The sequence below is a fragment of the Palaemon carinicauda genome, chromosome 40 (genome assembly GCF_036898095.1).
Source record: "Palaemon carinicauda isolate YSFRI2023 chromosome 40, ASM3689809v2, whole genome shotgun sequence".
Classification (NCBI taxonomy): Eukaryota; Metazoa; Arthropoda; class Malacostraca; order Decapoda; family Palaemonidae; genus Palaemon; species Palaemon carinicauda.
This window is the reverse complement of record NC_090764.1, coordinates 7,507,497-7,528,490: the sequence shown is the minus strand read 5'-3', so window position 1 is coordinate 7,528,490 and position 20,994 is coordinate 7,507,497. Positions and strand designations below refer to the sequence as shown.

General features: G+C 39.6%; 1 protein-coding gene across 2 annotated transcripts in view; it reads right to left on the bottom strand.

The window, feature by feature from the left end:
• Positions 1-5,653: 5,653 nt before the first annotated feature.
• The window catches only part of LOC137631521 (uncharacterized), a 63,751-nt gene continuing 48,410 nt past the window's right edge, over positions 5,654-20,994 (bottom strand). For both annotated transcript variants that reach the window (XM_068363274.1, XM_068363273.1), the window contains exons 10-12: positions 17,016-17,194; positions 11,650-11,748; positions 5,654-8,958 (exon numbers count right to left, since the gene is read on the bottom strand). In XM_068363274.1, coding sequence (XP_068219375.1) covers positions 8,194-8,958; positions 11,650-11,748; positions 17,016-17,194 — 1,043 coding nt within the window. In that variant the 3' untranslated portion in view covers positions 5,654-8,193. The remainder of the gene's footprint in view (positions 8,959-11,649; positions 11,749-17,015; positions 17,195-20,994) is intronic.

Sequence of the window (20,994 nt, the reverse complement as noted above, 5' to 3'; positions counted from 1 at the left end):
AATCTGAGGTCTCCTCGCTCGCCAGGGACCAAGCAAAGGGCATATACACAGAAGCTGTAATAGCAGTCGCACTTGATGAGGGGAAGAAAAAGGTAAAAGACTAACTCGGTCTTATCTTGGGCACTGCCAAAACAAACACTGAAGGCGGCCTAGCATACACCTGCTACTGCACGGGAGGCCACAACCGGCACTTGGGAAATATGGCTAAAAACCATGCAGCCTACAAGATGCACAGTGTGTGTGTATCAACAGCTAGTTTTTCTATAAACCAAGTTGCAGTGTCCACCCATTTCCCAGGCAAGTACAAATCTCTGGCTTTCATCTATTACAAACACCAACAATCTGCATTCACTTTCTGTGAAGAAAAAGATCAAAGCCTATGATTAGGGCACAACAATACGTCTTTACTCATTGCAGCCAAAGACAAAAATGAAAAACTAACGACATGCTCACCATCAGCCGTCAATTGCCTTGTTAATGAATTCAACAGCCATCACAGATCTCTTGCTATTTTTAAAGCACAGGTTTGCATCTACATAGGAATGAACTGTACATGGCCAATTCTTTAGAAATGTAGAGGGGAAAAAATACAATGGAAAAAAAATGCAAAACATTGTAACCACTATAAAACACTAGCCCACAAGTATCAAATAATATCCAATGAAAACCTTAATCTAATGCAACTACCTTGTCTTCCTATTTCAGGCCTGCAGATTTGTACATTGCTTTCATAGGAGAAACTCCTCACTACAGTATTATACTGTACAGTACTGTACTCATATTTTGGATAATGTTTCTCTCGGGTGTTGTATCGATCATGATTCTCTAACTCAAACTCCCCTCCAATCATATGTCCCTTCCAGTATTCTTTTCAAAGATCCCCACATTTTCGCAACTGTACACATTTGGGATACTTCTTCAACAAGTCGTGTATGCTTAAAGCCTCAAGGAGTGTATGAATGAGCTTATTTTTCTTTTAGTCGTCTTCACTATCGTCGAGTCACATTTATTAATTCTCTTGAAATGATACTGTCTCAGCTTAGAGCAAAGAAGGGTGGCAACTCTAATCCTTTTGACTTAAAATCTTGGAATGCTTGCATAGCTTTCTTTCTTAAACGCACTAAATATATCCATCCACCATTGGATCACCATTATGGTTTCTGAAAGATCTACATTTGTGATATTTAGTCATGATATCCAAGGGATCTTGGTGAATCAACTTTTGTCACTAAATTTGACAATGGTGTAAAATATAAAGCTCCAGCCTATGGGTTTATTCCTTTCACCTGAAATGTTTTTGTCTTATCTTCTGACACTGCCAAAGATCGCAAGAGATCTGGCATTGTGATGATATAATGGAATGTAGCACAAACACAATATATTCAACTGGGTGAATAGTACTAGCTTTTCAAAAGACTAGTTGCTGTTTTTTTATGAAGTTTCTTGAGCTCAAAAAGCTTACAAGGAGCTTTGCTTATGGTCCACATGAATGCTACATTAAGGGCCCCTGCAACAGAACACAAGGCCCAAATTCCATTAATCACATTTTTCATTGATTTAACCTTGCAGATTAGGGAGATCATCCTTTTCCTGGGTGCCTATTGTGGTAGCATGTTGAAAATATCCCTGCCTGAAATTCTGCTGGATGAGAATTCGAGCCTCGCTCAAGCTTCATAATTTAGTTTCTTGTAGTGTATGCATCATCCTTGTGTCATCAGCTGCCACTGCCTGGCCCTCATTGGTCGTAGCTTGATGGAGAGGGACCTTAGGCACATCATATGCCTCTAGGGCATTATCATGTCCCTTGTCTTTTCCATTCATGAGTGACCTTTGACCTTTAAAGCCTGAAGCAGCTGAGATTTCATTAGACGTGAGGTATTCCCGTCACAGCCATTGTTGATTCCTGCTCACAAATATCACTCCTCACAGTTTCATCACTGGCCTTCTGGAATGTACTGAAAGTTTGCAGCATCAACCATGGATATCACCACCAATAACAAATTATTTCATGTCAGAAACCTGAAGATGGAAATTTATATCCATGCAATTATGAAAACGATGATAGCTTATATGATAAAGTTTAGGTAGATAGTTAAAATCTACTGCTAAGGAGATCTCAGACTTTGGAAAATAAATTTAAAAATTTGTTAGAGTGTTCTTTGTATGCACATAAGCCAAGCAAGATCCTCTTGGTTATTCTCTGTTACCACCACTACATCTAAGCCGTCAGTACCATGAAAAACCATGCTAGATTTATGCCCCCTGTGGCCGCGGGGGCATATAAAAATTAGAATAGCGCCAACGTTATCCCTGCGTGTCGTAAGAGGCGACTAAAAGGGACGGGACGAGGGGGCTGGGAACCCCCTCTCCTGTAAAAGTATCCTGTGAGACAGCAACAAAGAGATGGAGCTGGGGGGAGAGTGACTGCTCCCCGCACTCTAGTTTTGGGGTGTTTGAATGTGCGTGGATGTAGTACGATAGAGAGTAAAAGATGTGAGATTGGAAGTATGTTTAGAAGTAGAAGGATGGATGTATTGGCCTTGTGTGAGACAAAGATGAAAGGAAAGGGTGAAGTGATGTTTGGTGAAATGTCTGGTAGAGTGTCTGGGATTGAAAGGGGAAGAGCGAGAGAGGGTGTGGCTTTATTGTTGAGTGAATGGATGACAGGTAAAGTAGTGGAATGGAAGGAGATATCATCTAGGTTAATGTGGGTAAGGGTTAGGTTGGGTAGGGAATGTTGGGCGTTTGTCAGTGCGTATGGGCCAGGTAGTGAGAAAAGTGAAGAAGAGCGGAATGAGTTCTGGAGTGAATTAACTAGGTGTGTAGAAGGACTGGGTAGAAGGAATTATGTGGTTGTTATGGGTGACTTAAATGCTAGAGTGGGTGCTGGAGAGGTAGAAGGTGTCATTGGGAAATATGGCGTACCAGGTGAAAATGAGAGTGGTGAGAGACTGGTAGATATGTGTGTTGAACAAGAGATGGTAATAAGTGCTAGCTTTTTTAAAAAGAAAGATAAAAATAAGTATACATGGGTAAGAGTGGCAAATGGAAGAGTAGTAGAAAGGGCATTAATGGATTATGTGTTGATAACAAAAAGAATGTTTGGAAGATTGAAAGACGTGCACGTGTTTAGGGGTATGGCTAACGGTATGTCTGATCATTTTTTGGTGGAAGGAAAATTGGTTGTAGCAAAAGAGTGGGGGAATAGAGTAGGTGGATGTAAAAGGGAGCTAGTGAGGGTTGAAGAGCTAATAAAACCGGGGGTAAAAAGTAAATATCAGGAAAGGTTGAAAATGGCATATGACGAGGTGAGAGTAAGAGAAACTGGTAATTTAGAGGAGGAGTGGAAGTTAGCAAAAGAAAATTTTGTTGGGATTGCAAGTGATGTATGTGGCAAGAAGGTTGTTGGAGGCAGCATGAGGAAGGGCAGTGAATGGTGGAATGAAGGAGTGAAGGTAAAAGTGGAAGAGAAAAAGAGGGCTTTTGAAGAATGGCTGCAGAGTAATAGTATAGAGAAGTATGAAAAATATAGAGAGAAAAAGGTGGAAGTAAAGCGCAAGGTACGTGAGGCAAAGAGGGCAGCTGACCTGAGGTGGGGTCAGGGACTGGGTCAGTCATATGAAGAGAATAAGAAGAAGTTTTGGAAAGAAGTGAAGAGAGTAAGGAAGGCCAGCGCAAGAATTGAAGAGACAGTGAAAGATGGAAATGGAAGGTTGTTAAAAGGAGAGGAGGTAAGGAAAAGGTGGGCGGAATATTTTGAAAGTTTGCTGAATGTTGAGGATGATAGGGAGGCAGATATAATTGCGGTTCCAGGTGTTGAGGTGCCAGTGATGGGAGATGAGAATGAGAGAGAGATTACAATAGAGGAAGTGAGGAGAGCACTAGATGAAACGAGAGTAGGAAAAGCATCGGGTATGGATGGTGTGAAAGCTGAGATGTTGAAGGAAGGGGGTGTGACTGTACTTGAATGGTTGGTGAGATTGTTTAATGTGTGTTTTGTGTTGTCAATGGTACCAATAGATTGGGTCTGTGCATGTATTGTACCACTATATAAGGGTAAGGGAGATGTGCATGAGTGTTGTAATTCAAGAGGTATTAGTTTGTTGAGTGTAGTTGGAAAAGTGTATGGTAGAATACTGATTAATAGGATTAAGGATAAAACAGAGAATGCAATCTTGGAAGTACAGGGTGGTTTTAGAAGAGGTAGGGGTTGTATGAATCAGATTTTTACAGTTAGGCAGATATGCGAGAAATATTTAGCAAAAGGTAAGGAGGTGTATGTTGCGTTTATGGATCTGGAGAAAGCATATGATAGAGTTGATAGGGAAGCAATGTGGAATGTGATGAGGTTATATGGAGTTGGTGGAAGGTTGTTGCAAGCAGTGAAAAGTTTCTACACAGGTAGTAAAGCATGTGTTAGAATAGGAAATGAGGTGAGCGATTGGTTTCCGGTGAGAGTGGGGCTGAGACAGGGATGTGTGATGTCGCCGTGGTTGTTTAACTTGTATGTTGATGGAGTGGTGAGAGAGGTGAATGCTAGAGTGCTTGGACGAGGATTAAAACTGGTAGGCGAGAATGATCATGAATGGGAGGTAAATCAGTTGTTGTTTGCGGATGATACTGTACTGGTAGCAGACACAGAAGAGAAGCTTGACCGACTAGTGACAGAATTTGGAAGGGTGTGTGAGAGAAGGAAGTTGAGAGTTAATGTGGGTAAGAGTAAGGTTATGAGATGTACGAGAAGGGAAGGTGGTGCAAGGTTGAATGTCATGTTGAATGGAGAGTTACTTGAGGAGGTGGATCAGTTTAAGTACTTGGGGTCTGTTGTTGCAGCAAATGGTGGAGTGGAAGCAGATGTACGTCAGAGAGTGAATGAAGGTTGCAAAGTGTTGGGGGCAGTTAAGGGAGTAGTAAAAAATAGAGGATTGGGCATGAATGTAAAGAGAGTTCTATATGAGAAAGTGATTGTACCAACTGTGATGTATGGATCGGAGTTGTGGGGAATGAAAGTGATGGAGAGACAGAAATTGAATGTGTTTGAGATGAAGTGTCTGAGGAGTATGGCTGGTGTATCTCGAGTAGATAGGGTTAGGAACGAAGTGGTGAGGGTGAGAACGGGTGTAAGAAATGAGTTAGCGGCTAGAGTGGATATGAATGTGTTGAGGTGGTTTGGCCATGTTGAGAGAATGGAAAATAGCTGTCTGCTAAAGAAGGTGATGAATGCAAGAGTTGATGGGAGAAGTACAATAGGAAGGCCAAGGTTTGGGTGGATGGATGGTGTGAAGAAAGCTCTGGGTGATAGGAGGATAGATGTGAGAGAGGCAAGAGAGCGTGCTAGAAATAGGAATGAATGGCGAGCGATTGTGACGCAGTTCCGGTAGGCCCTGCTGCTTCCTCCGGTGCCTTAGATGACCGCGGAGGTAGCAGCAGTAGGGGACTCAGCAGTATGAAGCTTCATCTGTGGTGGAAATGTGGGAGGTTGGGCTGTGGCACCCTAGCAGTACCAGCTGAACTCGGCTGAGTCCCTGGTTAGGCTGGAGGAACGTAGAGAGTAGAGGTCCCCTTTTTGTTTTGTTTCTTGTTGTTGTCGGCTACCCCCCAAAATTGGGGGAAGTGCCTTTGGTATATGTATATGTGTATGTGTATGTAGATTTAGTAAAAAATAAAAAAAAATTTACAAATATGATTAGTAACAAATACCAACTTGGAATCTCTTAAGCACATTGTCAATGAGGAGACTAACGAATCTCAAACAAAACCAAATCCTTACTTTTCATAAAGGCTCTTGAAAAAAGTTGAAAAACCAGTCATTACAGCTCCGATCTGGGAAATATATTAAGAAGAAAACAAACTTCAGGAAGCCTTTCCATTGTCCAAGCATCTAAGGCATTAGCAAAATAACTAACACTGCTTGTCAAGCTTATAGATACCTTCCTCTAAAGCATTACACCAACACAAGAATCTGAACCAGAAAAAAATCAATCTTCAAAAGATTTTCCGTCATCTCCATAAGAGATCATGAGAACTTTCCAGGCATCTTCAACTAGATTTTTTTCAAGTGAAGACTACTTTCTTTCACTTTCTTGTACATAGTCCTCCAGGGAGGGAAAATCTAGGCTACAGCATTAAACCTTTTACCCCCAAAGGACGTACTGGTACGTTTCACAAAACTCATCCCTTTACCCCCATGGACGTACCGGTACGTCCTTGCAAAAAACTGCTATTTAAATTTTTTTTTGGCATATTTTTGATAATTTTTTGAGAAACTACAGGCATTTTCCAAGAGAATGAGACATACCTGACCTCTCTCTGATGAAAATTGAGGCTGTTAGAGTAATTTAAAAAAATATATACTGCAAAATGTGCTTGAATAAAAAATAACCCCTGGGGGTTAAGGGTCGGAAATTTCCAAATAGCCTGGGGGTAAAAGGGTTAATTACCAAGAGCCATCATAACTAAACAACAATGTTAATACCAGGTAAATTTCCTGAAATCCATGTCAAAATATGGATCCCAGACTCAACCCTATAAATGCTCTTACTTCTACCATTTTTAATACGAACCCAAACCTCCTTAGACCTGACAATGTTCGGGCATCTTGTTTTGACTACTCGACCGAGTGCTGGCAGGATTCGCGGTTGCCAAATTTTACCGACCCAAACACCACGTTTTACTGCTTCATTCATACACTGTACTTGATGCATTAGTAATTCCCCCACATTTGCTACTTCCAGAACTGGATAGTATTCTTACTGAAAACTGTAATCATAGATATTCTGATTTCAACCAAATTAAATACTGTATTCACATTAAATGCATTTAAATATTCAACAATATTAAATACACTATTCACATTAAATGCATTTAAATAATCATGATGCGAATATGCAAGTTTTTTCCAGTTGACTTGGCCCTGAGCCTTCCAGTCAAACTAAGAATGCTGAACTGTGAACACAGTGTGAGTCGCATGTTAATCCCATCAATTGTGAGCCCAACTTCTAAAAAGGGAACTATATATCAGAATTTTTCTTGTATGAAGTATGTATGTTGTTAATCATAAATCGTGTTAATTTACTGTACAGTAGTTAAAATTTTGTATGTACATGTATTCAATATGTATTTATAAATGTATTTAAATACACTTATTGTATTTAATATTTAAAACTCATAAAAGGGATTTTGACGAAGGAAAAATCTATTTCTGGGCGAGGAACCTGTGTCGCTCCGTGAAATGCTCCTTAAACCACCATTTCAAAGGTATAAATACTGCTAAATATACCAGAGAAAAAAGTTGCATGGAATGCTAGGAATATATCCAGCTCGCTCACCCCTAAAGGGTGTCGGTATTAAAACTGGGGCGAGTGATACCACTACCAGAGGTCCCTTTTCAATTAGACTTCTCCCTCCTCAAAATCCCCCGTTACTATGAGGTGTCGTTCACTATAGTTACTACCTATCCTTCTCCCATCATTCCTTGTTAGCACCCGTGAACGTTCGGACGTGTTTTTCGTAGCTCTGTGTTATTTATTTTGAATTTAAAGATAGTTCTCTAGAGTATTTGGCATTTAAATACATTCAGTATATTTGGTACCCAGCTCTATCTGCTTGATACAGTGCTAACAAAGAAAGTTTGTCAACCCCCACTTCCCAGTTTTTCCTATGTGTGTATTGAGGCCTATTTTTCCCCTACATATTTCGTGCCATCCATCCAATCCCTTCTACACTCTTCTCCTACCTTCTGATACATCTGAATTGCATTTGTTTCACTAACAAATTGGCTGTACATACTTTCCCCCGACTCTAATCTTCTTGTCACTTACATGGTACATATAGTATGTAAACAAATAATTTCAACAGCTTAAATATCTTTTCAATCATTCACTCTAAATGTCCATACCTTTCGTTCTACATAAAGTTCAAGCTTCTCAATCTTTCCAAATACTGTATGTTAATTCCTATTGACATAGCAAGACTACTATCAGTACCAACAAGTCAAATAACTTATAAATCATTATAATGCATTAAGGCCTGGCTCATAAATTGCATTGCAATATTATTATGCACATAGTATAACATACAAAACTAGTTTGTCACTTATGCATATTAATTTCAAACACTTTTGTGCCTGATTTAACGAGATATTTAAAAATGATAACTGTACACCACACACAAAATATCCAATTTTAAAATGCTTCATGGAGTCATCACCTTTTTAATCTTGCTCATAAATTTCACACCTGAACTACTAAGTTCTACTTCTTCATTTCTCATTGATCTACCTTCACTAAGACTGAGGTCTCTTGGGTTATTCTCATAACTAGTATTGCTGTGTTCTACATTCAAGCTAGAGTTTGCAGAATCTTCCAAAATAGTCTTTACTTTGTCATAAAAATTATCTGATCCAACAGAAGCACCAAAAGAAGCATCACTTGAAAAATCACTTAATGAATTATTGAGTGACACTTCTGGGCTGTGAGGTGTTGGTTCCAATTCTCCCGGGCTTTTGGTACGAATATTCGTAGACTGAATTTTAGATGTTTTCTTATTTTTGGGGGATTCACATGCCTCGGTAACACTCGCCTCGCTTGATGCAGCTGAAAGGGAGTTTTTGCTTGGTAATATAGCCTTGCGCTTTCCGTCCTTTAGCCTATAGTGAACAGCATCGGGAGTAGCTAGAACAGCACCTTCTCCAATGTCTGACGCTGGCACCTTTTCTTTCCGACCATCTCTAACATCCATTTCCAATTTGTCATGATTTCTTAATGGAGTAGATGTTACTGTCAAAACATCATCTCCATTTTGGGATGAAGCACTAAATTGCGATGAATGTCCATTGTTGAGTGGATTACCATTAGGAGATGCTTGAGAAATTACACCAGAAAATTGACGAGCAATAAGCCTTTCTAGCTGGGACTCTATTATGCCAGATGACATCATTAACAAAGGCTGAACTCCTGCCTGAAATACAATGAATAAAATTAAATAATGAAATGTACATTTTGGAAATAAATCATAAAAGTTCAACCAAAAAATGAGTTAAATGTCTAAGCATAAAGGACAATGACTTACAAATACTCATATGTACAAAATTATTTTTACATTTAAAAAGCAGGTAGCATAAAATATACAAGCAGCAGGTTGCATTACTAATATGCAGAAACAAACTACGCCCCCAAAAAAATGTATATACTGGCCTGGTTAATGGAGTTACGTATCCACAAAAGAACCAAGAGTAGCTACACCACCTAAAGTTGTGGTATACATGTCACTTCATTTGATAATATAAACATTTTTCTATTATCATATTCAAAGCATTCATTAGGAATTAAAAATAAAAACAATTATGGTAAAGATATGATAGAAAGGAATTGTCAGATCTAAGCTACCATGACTAGAAAAGAGAAGATACTGTACGAATTTTACGGTTGCTAAGTCTACACTCGGTATAAGAAAACTATCATTTACATGCCATAATAACTAGAAAAATGTAAGGATTAATAACAATATAAGGTTGAATGACAATAGGATTCCTCAAAAAACATTAAATTGTAAATAATATGTATACAATAAAACTTGTTAAACTATCTAGTTATACCATAGTACATTGGACAAGATATTTAAAAATGAAAACTATCTTCAACCATTGCACTTTATATATGAGCATTATCATCAGTCATTGCTAGTCCACTGCAGGACAAAGGCCTCAGGCACGTCCTTCCACTCACATCTGTTTATGGTATTTCAATGCCAGTCTATTAACACAAATTTTCTTAGCTCGTCAGTCCATCGTCTTCTCTTCCTTCCCATTCTCTTATTCTTCTAGTCCATCTATTATCTGTCATTCTCATTATATGCCTTGCCCACATCCCTTTCTTTTACTTACATGTTGCTGGAATATCCTCTACTTTAGTTTGCTCTCATATCCATGTTACCCTTTTTCTGTCTCTTAATGTTATTCCCATCTTTATTCTTTCCGTAGCTCTGAGTTGTAACTAGTCTATGTTCTAATCAGTAGAACTTCAAAAGTTCAAAGTTGGAGCAAATGCTTTTTTGTTGACCAGGCGGACATAGTCTTTTTATAGTTTATTTATGACATATTTGTTTTTGATGTTGTTGATAGTTTATTATATGACATGTCTGTTTTGACGTTGTTTCTTATTTTAGAATGATTTATTGTTAATTTGTTCTCTTCATTTATTTATTTCCTTATTTCCTTTCCTCACTGGGCTATTTTTCCCTGTTGAAGCCCCTGGGCTTATAGCATCTTGCTTTTCCAACTAGGGTTGTAGCTTGGATAGTAATAATAATAATAATAATAATAATAAGGCTTTAGTAAGGCTCCAAGTTTCTGATGTATAAGTTAATACTGGTAGGACCATCTGATTGAACTCTTTTCTTTTTAGAGAAGGTGACATTTTACATTTCATAATCTTATTTTGTTTACCAGAAGCTCTCCTTCCCATGCTTATCCTTCTTTTCGTTTCGGTCTCCTGTCCTTGGGGAACACTTAATGTCTGTTCTATGCATGTACATTAAGTACAGTATATTCATTAACAATCTCTAGAGGTTCATCCACAACCCTTACTTGTCTCTCTGCATTTTTATTGAACATTAGCTGTTTTACTCATATTAATTTTGTCCTACATTTCTGCTTTTTCTATTCAAATTTTCTATCATCATTACAGTTCTTCAAATGATTCACTAAATAGAACTATGTCACCTGCAAATCAGAAGTTGTTAAGGTATTCGTCACTAATGATTATTCTTACATTTTCCCAAAATAGATTCTTAAAAAGTTCTTCTAGTCATGCTGTGAATAATTTAGGAGATTGGATCTCCCTGGCCACCTCCTTTCTCAATTAGAATTTTCTCACTGTCTTTATGTGGTTATAACATAAAGATTCATCTATTTCTTGTCTTTGAAGGGCATTTTTTACTGCTGAAATTTTGACAACCCAAAGCTTTCTCCTAGTCTATAAATGCCTTACATAGTGGTTTGTCATACGTTGTAGTTTTTCCATTAGCTGGTTAATTACATGGATATGGTCAGTTGTTGAATACTTACTTCTAAAGCCTACCTGCTCTCTTGGTTGATTAAAGTCTAGCTGCCTTTCTATTTGGTCTAATATGATCTTGGCAAGTATTTTATATATCGCCGAGAGTAAACTAACTTGGTGGTAATTTTTTCAGGTCGTTTTGTGTTTTCTTTTTGTGAATTAATATAAGTTTTTCCAACCTGTAGGTATAGGGCATTCTTCCAGACTTTTTTTTTAAATTCACCAAGTTTTACTACTATGAAATCTCTTCCAACTATTATTAAATCAATTTGTTAGGCAATCTTCTTTTGCTGCTTTGCCTCTCTTTGTGCCTGTTAATGCTTTCCTTACCACTACTGTTACTTTTGGTACTGGCTGACATGTTTCATTATTTTTATTGGTAAAGTTATTTCTTATACCACTACAGCATTGTATATCATTGTATAGAAATCTTCTGCAATTTATATCACTCCATCTCTTTCGTTGATTATACATTCTTTCTCACGCGAAGTAATGCATGCGAGTTTAGGCAACACAATAATAAAATTCTATCTTATTTTTCGATATCAAACAAATTACTATATCTATAACAATAAGCGATACAATCTCATACCTGAGCCTGAGAAGCTGATGCTGCTTGCGCAATATCGGCCAGCATCATGCGAGACTCTGTCATAAACTTTTCACGGTCACTTTTCAACTGAGCGATTGCCTGAAAAAGTAATAATTCACAATAACATATGCCAGAGTTGAAATACATTAACTACCAGACATTTTATAGTGATAATACAAACAAATTAAAAACATGCCTTAAATTTAATTATCTTTTCAAAAGGGATGAAATAAAACCATTCATACCTTATACAGTGATACTAAAATTTCAGCGGGGTGCAACCTTCATTAATGTAATATATAAAAAGGGACAATAAAATACTACATTTCTACAAAATCAGATACAGTACAGTATCTACGGAGAGCTTGCAACTTTGTTCTGTTTTATCATAGTGATGTAGTATCTGTTGTTACCTCATTTTATAAGGATTTTAATAATAATTCTTTTTAAAGTTTTTCTGTTAAATAAAAAGCCCCAACAGTGTCAGTCAACTACTTATATATACAAAATGTTTTTGCATAAAAATAAAAATATGTATTCTAATTCTTGTAGAACTTGTTCTATATGACTGCAATTTATGGACAGATCTTAGTAGAAACATTTCTGTTACCTTGTGATGGTAAGATTCTTTAACTGCTAATAAATAATAATTTACTACAGTATTAGTAAAGAAAGCAAACAAACACAAATATTTGAAATACCAGCCATTTGTATTTTTCCTAGCTACACAGACTAGAATAAGAATATGACTTCAGCACAAGTAAAAACTCGGAGAATCTTATCATACGACTTCAAGCGTATTCCCCTTCATTGCTTTCATCTCCACTACCAAGACTAGAGCTTTCTGTGATTTTGGAGTGCAAGTCAGGGGTCACTGTTAGTACTCAAATGGCACTAAGTAACCATTCCAAAGGATTCTTACTACCTATGGTTCAGCACCATGTCATTGCCATGCTGCCCAATGGTATGAAAGGCATCTCCACACTCAGGGCAGCTGGAGAAGGGGATTGCCTTTCTCAGCATCTCCAACTTCTTCCTCTCTTTCACCTGCCACCCTTCCTAGACTGACCAAGCTGTGGTGCCCAAAAAGGTGGAGTACAGTACAATCCTTGCCTAGTGGATGAGGTCACTGGAGGTCCTGATCGAGGCTTGGAGAAAGCGGGAACTTTTTACATCCCTGATCCAGCAGTCATGGTCACCCTGAAAGGCATAGCCTTGGTAGTTTTTGTAAGACTGTTGGGCTGTGGCTCCCTAGCAGTACCAGCTGAACTCGGCTGAGTCCCTGGTTAGGCTGGAGGAACGTAGAGAGTAGTCCCCTTTTTGTTTTGTTTCTTTGTTGATGTCGGCTACCCCCAAAAATTGGGGGAAGTGCCTTTGGTATATGGATGGTTACCACTGAAGGCTACTGAACATCAGATTGGCAAATCATGACTAGCAGTACTCCCCTTTGTTACCGCTGCCTCAGCATCCGTTCTTCGGAAAGTGTAAAGTGGACACCAGATACCACTGTATTCTAGAAGTTTTATTCCAGCTATCACCAGATAGTGGATTGATCTTTCTAATCAGGCAGTTGAATTGGCGGAACTTCAAAAGTTCAGACTTGCAGCGAATATTTTTATACTGAGCAGCCTGACATAAATCTGTTTACTGTATGGTATATGAAAGATCTATTTTAATATTGATACTGTTCTTAAAGGCAGCCGGCAGGCCAATGCCGTTTCTTAAGAACAAGACTTTGACATTCAAACCACTTAATTTTCACCACTGATTTTTGGTTTTGTGACGTCGGTGAGAACTATTCCCAAAATAACTGTTTTTCAAATTTTATTTCCTCCCTTGTTACTTAATATTAACTCCTTCACTATGAGGCCGCAGATCCACTACTCAAGCTATTAATAGAATTGTTGCCATTGGATATGCGTACTTGCTCATTTATCCTATAATAACCTACATTTCCATGTTTATTTGTTTTACTGCTGATTACAGAATAATTTTTTTCAAAAGTTTGCTTTATTTTCCATTGTACAGTATTTCACTCAAAACAACCAAAATATTTTTTCCACTTATTGTGAAGTGGTTATTAAATAATTTTTCTGAAATTGGTTATATACAGTTTTCTCTAAAATAACAGTAAAGCACTGTGATTTTGTGTGTAAAAAAAACTTTATATTCATTGAAGTGACTATGCTATTCCGTAATAATTCCACGATAAATAGCCATCGAAAGATGTAAAACTACTTGGCAGTATCAATCGACTTTACATTATGAATAAATGTAATGAAAATATCCATTTGTTTCCTTTGACAAGGAAATTAAAAAGTCAGCCTTCCTAAAATATTAGACCTTATTTAATTAGGTCAGTATTTGAAAACTATAGATCATGTATAAGTCGCTTTACCCACGGCGTCAATGACCTTAGATGTCAGGATGCCTGAAAACCTTAAATCAATCAATCAATCAATCGCTTTACCCAAAAGGGATGCCGACAAAAAAGTAAATCTCCAAAGTCTCTTCTTTTCAAATTGTTTAAATACAAATTTCACCTGAGGAAAAAAATTTCTCTCAATATAATTTAACAAAAGTTTTAAATATTTTTAGAATTTTTGGGGCAAAACCTTAAGATATCTGGTTCATGTACTGTACTATGAAATACTGTGTCTAGAAAAGAACTACTGGTACATCCAATAAAAATTTGGATTGAAACAAATAATATAGAAAGTAAAATACATTACTGAGCTGATAAACTAAATACAAATATTCATACTTTCACTACAAAGGAGTCCAAAATATTCTCAACAAGATACACATTACCTCATTTACGGTACCCTTAGTAGACTGCAACTAACAAAATATCCATTATTAGTAAGACTCCTTATAAAATATGTTTAAATAGCTAAAAAAAATTGGCATTCAATTTCAGTTTCATTTGCAACTTACATCACAAACTACAGTTATAAACTAAAGACATTGGATACTAAATATCACCTTTAAAGGCAATATAAGAAAATTGTTATAGCTTGATTCTGGTAAAATATGGATATTTCATGCCTATCTTCAAAAAAATATACCATGACCCTGGGAAGACATGACATTTTCCCATAATTTACAGCATATGGAAAAAATTCTAGCATAAAATCTTGAATATGACATATACTGTACTACAGCATTACATGAACAGTATAAACATCACGCAACCATATGACTTTTTATCTTCTGACATCCATAGGTGTAAGCTATACTTTCATGAGTTCATTACATATCTACTGATTCTTAACCCGTTGTAGAGTACAACCTACAATGTGCCTTACCAGGCACACTTTTGATGATACTACTGTAAATTCTTTTACAGCAATTTTTCTGTCTTTCACTTTTCCTCCAATCCATTCTGTCTCTCCTTTGCTTTCCAAAGTTTTAAATTTTACCTTGTTCTAATCTCCACCTCTCTTTAATGCCTTATTAAAAAAAGGTGGTTTCCAACTAGCACTTTTATATGCCCTATTGCAAATTCAATTATTGTTTATGTAGCGAGAATGAAGACCATCCAAATTCAATTATTGTTTATGTAGTGAGAATGAAGACCATCCAAATTCAATTATTGTTTATGTAGCGAGAATGAAGACCATCCAAATTCTATTATTGTTTATGTAGTGAGAATGAAGACCATTACACCAAGGGACCTAAGCCTCTACTTGGGCAAGACTGCTTGAAGCTCTCTTTGAGCATGAATCGACCTCCAGAGAAGGAGGGATCCACACATTACTAAAGAGCATCTTCTTCAATTCTCTTGGTGAAGCAAGGAATAGAAACAATCTTGAGGGGAAGACCCTATTATGCCCTCCTAAGGTTAGCAGTGCACAGTGGATAAGGACCATCCCACCATAGATGGGCAAGACCGTTTGAAGCTCCTCCCTTTGAACATGGATCATTCCACCGAGAAGGCGGAATAAAAACTGTATTGAAGTATTTTTATGGCAGAGCCATTCAAGGAAGCCCATGATCTGCTGATAAATGCTATGGTCAATACTCCCTCCAAAAGAGGGAGAGCAACTTCCTAACGATCAGGGTATTCTTCCAATGTTAAGGCAGGAATGATGAAGGACACAGGAGCAATGCTCACCCTCATATGGATTATGGACTCACGTGACCGAACACCAAGAAATGGTCAGTCGGTGAAATCTATCACTCCTTCCTGAAGGAGAAGTGTGCTGCAATTCCCAAAGAACTTTGTGAGAGGCCTCCTGCAAGACTAATACTGCTCCTTCTCCTTTCTGAGAAGAGGTTTCTAAAGAAGGGAATATGAGAAGAAAGGAGGAGTTGGTAGAGGAGGAAGAAAAAAAAGAGCAAACTCACTATTTTCCAATAGTCAATAGTTCTTCCTTAATACCGTAAGTGGTTCCTACTGATCAGGAACAGGTACATTATGCTACCTCAAGGAGTTTGCAAATTCGAATACTGTACAAGGAAAATTTTTCCAATCAAACAGCATTCCCAGTATTCATCCTTTGCTTGGGCTTGAGATCAGACTTTATAATCACAATTCTCAGATCGTAATAAGTGACGAGTCATCTAAATCTCATCCTGGAAAGACACTGAAGAGGTTACATCAAGTGACCCAAACATAATGACTCGGGTGGACACCTGTGTGAACACCTGAGGAGTATAAGATACACTTTTGGTTGGGTACCAACGTGGACACCAAAGAAACCTAGCAGGTATTTTACCCCACAACTATTCTAATAAAGAAAAATCATGTTTTTATGAAATAAAAAACAAACCTGAAGAGATGTAATATAACGCACTTATACAAATATTGTACCTTGCTAAATAATGCCTTCAAAATCATAATCAAGACTACGACATGACTGAAAATATCTTATCCGTCACCTTCAGAAGGATCTTATTTCTAATAATAGCAATGATTAACATGCAAAATGTCTAGCACAAAGTAAATGCTGCAGAGGCTGATGTTATAACAATATCATTATCATAAAAAGTAAAAATGAAGCATCATATTTTTTCTTTAAAAAAAAAACCATAATTATTCTGCATTAAAAAACTATAAACAACTGAATTCTCACTAACTCAAATTATAGTGTTATAAATAAACTTCAGTAATAAAATTCCAAAGAAAAATTTTAATGAATGTCCTGTATGCTAGCACCAAACTATAATACCGTGTTTAACTGCCTTTCCTCCAAGCACTAACTGTTGATAAGAAAAAATTTATATAAAATAAAAATCTTCAACAATACTGCTATTCATACAAGGGATATATAAGTTTAAATAGCAGTATTTACCATATGGTTTCCTCAATTAAATTTTAGATATGAATGCAAAAAGTATAAATATGTAACAGACTTCCATACCTCCTTAGTAATTCTATCTACATCTGACGTATCTGCCACTTCCGTCCTGTATATGGGACGAATTCCTCCCATCCAGAAAGGAAAATCTATGCCATAGCCACAAAAGGCAAATAAAATTATAATCAAGAGAACAACAAAGAATACTGTGGCTGGGACATGGTACACAATCGGAACGTTTTCTGCAAACAAAATACAATTTTGATTAGCAATCACATAACAACCAAAAAAATTAAATAGTAAATGTTCCAGGAAAAAAAATATTTTTTTCAGTAAATTATAAATTCTGGAAATACAACCCTATTTATGATGGACTTGACATTTTAGAAGGGCATAACAACTACCATAGCCATTAATGTTGAAAATATGTTACTTAATAAAATAATTTTGTATTTTCAATATTAAACTTACCCGATAATCATGTAGCTGTCAACTCCGTTGCCCGACAGAATTCTATGGAGGGATACGCCAGCTATCACAATACTAGAAGGGGGTGTACTTACCAGCGCCACCTGTGGCCAGGTACTATAGTACTTCTTGTTGACACCTCCTCAATTTTTCCTCTGTCATGCTTCCGGCAAGACGTTCTGGGATACGCTTTTGATCTTGGAGTATTTTCACGGCTTTTGGTGAAGTATTTCTCTTTGATTTCGGCTGTCGCTTTACTGGAAACCTTCTTATATTAGCTTAGATAGCTTTTATTTAATCCTGATTAACGGTTAACGATCTTTTGCTTGATTTTGAAACCCCACTTGGCTAACTCTTTGGATTCAAGATGTCTGACATTTCACAAGCCCCCACCCATAGGCGATGTAGGTCTTGTAATAGGCGTATTCCGAAGGCCTCGGTAGATCCTCACACCGCTTGTTCTGACTGTAGGGATAGACCCTGTCAGTTAGAAAATCGATGTGAGGAATGCGCCGGACTTTCGGAACTTGATTTTGTCCGTCTTCTGAAGTATTCAACCAAGTTAGAGAGAGGTAGAGTTAGGAGGAGTTCTTCTCACTCTTCACTTTTTTCCTCACCCCATGATCCCCTACCTTTTCCTACCCCTGTAGTGGCTACCCCCGATCCTACTATTTGCCCTCAGCCTGATATGTCTGTTGTTTTGCGTGCTATTCAGGCCTTAGGCGATAAAGTAGAGTCAGTGGTTAGCGATCATAAGTCTCTTATGGCCGAAGTCAAGGAACTTAGGGTCAAGAGTGCAGTGGGTGGTATTAGTGCCAGTGCTGTGACGAGTGCTAGTGTCAGTGCAGTGCCAAGTGCTAGTGTCAGTGTCAGTGTGGTGCGTGAGGATACTTCTGTGCGTGCCAGTCGTCCTCCCAGTCCGGGACCTCTTGCAAGCTCCCAAGCCCAGGGGAGAAGCAATGTCGAAGGGCAAAAGGGTTCGGCAGGCCTTGATCGGCGCACAGAAGTATCCTCGGTGGTTGCGGGCGTGTCTTCCAGAGACCGTCACTCCCACCTGCAGACGATTGAGCCCGTCTTTTACTCGTCCGCTGATCAATTGTCAGGGAAGAAACGCTGGACTCAGGTCTCTAGACCACTCAAACGCAGTCCAGTCCGCGAGTGCTCAACCGGGCTGCAGTCATTGGCTCAGCTCTGACTCGCCGCAGTCATCTGTCGACTGCACTCCGCCCAAGAGGAGTAAGGTTCTGCCGCAACAGATCTCTGCTGTTAAGGCTTTGCCTCAGCAGACCTTAGTGTCTGCCGACCCCAAGTTGGCTCTACTGCAGTCCATGCAGTCACAACTTTCAGTCTTGATGCGTGAGTGTCGGGCTGAGAAGGTTGCGCCTCCGCCTCCGCCTGCACTCGCTCCGCCTGCGCTCGCTCCGCCTGACCGCAGTACCGCCTGCCAGGCGTACGATGTTGAGCCACGTTCTGAGTTTACTGTTCCCAGTGGTGTACAGCTCCCTCCGCCTTCCTTAAGGCAACCTCAGCAATGGGATCAGGAGGCTTATACCTCTCTTCCTCCGCTTCCACTTGCTGCTCCACCATTGATGCAACACTCGGTTGAGGTACAACAACCTCTCCCATCCATGAGTCAGTCTCCTCAGCTCTCGCTGCAGCGAGCTCAACCCTCCTCAAGGCAAGCACCACAACACCTTAGCCTTGCGCCTCAGGAGCCTCAACTCGCGAGACATTTACTACGTTCTGCGCAGCCTCTACCTCATCGCTCTCCGCTCACACCGCAGGAACCTCTACTCGTTCCTCAGGAACTTGCTACTCCGCTTCCGCCAACCACTCAGCAAGCGCAACCCTTGAGTTCAGTCACTCATGCTAGGAGTCAGCCTCCTCCACCCATGCGCCTACCTTCTGCTACTTCTTGTGATCAGCCCTTGCAGTCTGAGCCTCAGGTGTTCCCTCAACAGAGTCTTGAAGAGGAAACCACTAATATTGTTGTTCCAGCTCGTGCTGACTCTGCCGTTCAGCATACCTTTCCGATCTCTTCGCTACACTCTGGTGATGAGGCGTCTGATGATGAGGCGGCACACCTGGATCCCTCATCAGACGTGGATGAATCCAAGTCTTCTCCGCCTTCTATTGACTTTCGTAAGGTCTTGGCTCTGTTTAGGGAGGTATACCCAGACCACTTTGTCTCTGCCATTCCACGCTCTCCGCCATCTGAGTTTTCGCTGGGCATGCAGCCAGCTAAGTCTACCTATACTAAGCTAGTCCTAGCAAGGTCCTCTAAGAGAGCGTTAAGGATCTTAGGGGAGTGGTTGCAGACTAAGCAACACCTTGGAAAGACTTCATTCATGTTTCCTCCGACTAAGCTCACCTCTAAAGCGGGCGTTTGGTATGCCACAGGAGAGGAACCAGGCTTGGGAGTACCTGCCTCTGCCCAGGCTGACTTCTCAAGTCTGGTAGACTCGCCTCGTAGAACAGCAATGAGGCGCTCTAAGGTTTGCTGGACCTTCTCAGACCTTGATCACTTCCTGAAGGGTGTTTTTAGAGCATTTGAGATGTTCAACTTCTTAGACTGGTGCCTGGGGGCCCTCAGCAAGAAGACCTCCCCTGCGGACAAAGATTCTGCCATGCTATTAATGTCCTGCATGGATAAGGCCATTAGAGATGGATCTGGCGAGCTTGCGTCGATGTTTGTGTCAGGGGTTCTTAAGAAAAGGGAACAGCTATGTACCTTCCTTTCCTCCAGCATTACACCCTGTCAAAGGTCTCAACTCCTTTTCGCTCCGCTCTCGAAGTTCCTCTTCCCCGAAGAGCTGGTTAAGGACTTGTCTGCTGCCCTGATACAAAAGGACACACATGATCTTGTAGCCTCATCGGCTCGTAAGACTAAGGTTGCTACCTCAGTCCCCAGGACTTATCGCACCCCAGTGACTGATACTCCTGCTACGAGGTTCATACCGCCCTTTCGTGGTAGAGCCCCCAGCCGAGGAAGCTCCCGTCCAGACTCTTCCAGGAGCAAGTCTAGGAAAGGTTCCAAGGCTTCTAAAGGAAAAAACTGACTCTCCGCATCTCCAGACAGCAGTAGGAGCCAGACTCAAGAGCTTCTGGCAAGCCTGGGAAAAGAGAGGTGCAGACGCCCAGTCTGTCAGTTGGCTGAGGGAGGGTTACAGGATTCCATTCTGCCTCAAACCCCCTCTGACCACATCTCCCATCAACCTCTCTCCCAACTACAAAGAAGAGGACAAGAGGCTAGCGTTGCACCAGGAGGTGTCGCTACTTGTGCAGAAGAAGGCAGTGGTTATAGTCCGGGACCATCAATCCCCGGGCTTCTACAACCGTCTCTTTCTGGTGGCCAAGAAGACAGGAGGTTGGAGACCGGTGCTGGACGTCAGCGCGCTCAATGCGTATGTCACCAAGCAGACGTTCACGATGGAGACGACGAAGTCGGTCCTAGCAGCGGTCAGGCAGGAGGACTGGATGGTCTCGTTGGACTTGAAAGATGCCTACTTTCACGTTCCTATTCATCCAGACTCCCAACCTTTCCTGAGATTCGTTTTTGGAAAGGTTGTCTACC